Raw genomic sequence first — 1,859 nt, forward strand, 5'->3', positions numbered from 1 at the left:
AAATCAACCCCACATGGCAATGTTACTGAGAAACTGCAAATCAGACATATAATTTATGTTTTGTTGTTATTTGATATCTTTGTATATTTACTTTCTATTCACAGAATTATAAGCATAAGATCCATATTAGGTATTTTCTAAAATGTCTCCTAGTAAGATGTCCTATGTTAACAAATTGATTATTAAGTAAAAGAGGAAAGTGAATTTAAGCTAGTTTGCTGGGATGTCTTTGTTCAGGTTCCAATACTAACTTTTTATGGCACTGCTCTCATCAGGTAGAATCACTCTCGACTTGGAGCAAGGCAAGGATGAGAAATCACATGGCAGTAACAACATTCATCCTATTGGGATTGACAGATGATCCAAAACTACAAATTCTGCTTTTTGTATTTTTGTTTCTCACCTACGTGTTGAGTGTGGCTGGAAACCTCATCATTATCACCCTCACACTTTTGGATTCCCATCTTAAAACTCCTATGTATTTTTTCCTCCGAAATTTCTCTTTCTTAGAAGTCTCATTCACCACTGTCTGTATTCCCAGATTCCTGTATACTATCACAACTGGAGATAATACTGTTACCTATAATGCTTGTGCCACCCAATTATTTTTTGTTGTCCTCTTTGGAGCAACAGAATTTTTTCTCCTTGCCGCCATGTCCTACGACCGCTGTGTGGCCATTTGTAAGCCCCTGCATTACACGACCATCATGAACACCAGAGTCTGCGCTACACTTGTTCTCTCCTGTTGGTTTGCTGGCCTGTTGATCATCCTCCCACCTCTTGGCCTGGGCCTCCAGCTGGAATTCTGTGACTCTAACGTAATTGATCATTTTGGCTGTGATGCATCTCCTGTTTTACAGATAACCTGCTCAGACACAGTGTTAATAGAGAGAATTGTTCTGAGTTTTGCTGTGCTGACACTCATTATTACTTTAGTGTGTGTAGTCCTTTCCTACACATACATTATCAAGACCATTCTAAGATTTCCCTCTGCCCAACAGAGGAAAAAGGCCTTTTCCACCTGTTCTTCCCACATGATTGTGGTTTCTGTCACATATGGCAGCTGCATCTTCATCTACATCAAACCCTCAGCAAGGGAAGGAGTGGCCATCAATAAAGTGGTGTCTGTGCTCACTACTTCAGTTGCCCCTGTGCTTAATCCGTTCATTTATACACTTCGAAACAGGCAAGTGAAAGATGCCTTTAAAGACACAGTAAAACGAATTGTATTTCTCACAAATAAGTGAGAGACTCTTGATGTTTTTTGAGGTTAAGTTAAATTAAATTTAAATCTGAATAATCCATGAGCAATATTCATGAATTTGCTAAACTGGTTCCTTAGTTTATTCTTTAGATTTATCAAGTTAATCTTCCCCCAAGAACATTTTTCTCTTATAATCCAAAAGTCAAATCAAGCTATTTATTTCTTCTTAAGTTTATTTTATTCAGAAGGGTTTTGTCAATTCCTACTTCCAGACGAGATTCCCCAAACGCTCAATGTCATAAAAAGGAAATGCAAATGATCAATGCTGTGTTTCTGGCCATATGGCCTTGTCGTGATGTGGAATATAAATGCCCAGAGACCATTTCTCATTTGTTGGGAATAGTGCACTATCCAGCCTCCAATTGTAGAAGGGTAACGAAGGATTCTTCACCAAAGCTTAAAAAGCGATTTAAAGAATTATGCACCTCTGAGCCCTCATTCTCAGTTTAGAATGCCCATTTTTCAGGAATAAGTAGAAGTTGTTAATGGGGCAAATCTAAAATCAGTGACGATAACTATATTCTTGCTTTTAAACCAATTTACCCACAAAAATGTTTCTACTGGCCGTTCTGGAAATTATGTGTCTGTACTGCAT

The 1,859-nt window shown here is 38.0% G+C and overlaps 1 protein-coding gene across 1 annotated transcript; it reads left to right on the plus strand.

Moving 5' to 3' along the window:
• The first annotated feature begins 308 nt into the window (after nucleotides 1-308).
• Nucleotides 309-1,247, plus strand: LOC103551495 (olfactory receptor 6C2-like). The gene has a single exon (XM_008521027.2). The coding sequence runs from the start codon at nucleotides 309-311 to the stop codon at nucleotides 1,245-1,247; it is 939 nt and encodes a 312-aa protein (XP_008519249.2).
• The last annotated feature ends 612 nt before the right edge of the window (nucleotides 1,248-1,859 follow it).

The sequence above is a fragment of the Equus przewalskii genome, chromosome 5 (genome assembly GCF_037783145.1).
Source record: "Equus przewalskii isolate Varuska chromosome 5, EquPr2, whole genome shotgun sequence".
NCBI lineage: Eukaryota > Metazoa > Chordata > Mammalia > Perissodactyla > Equidae > Equus > Equus przewalskii.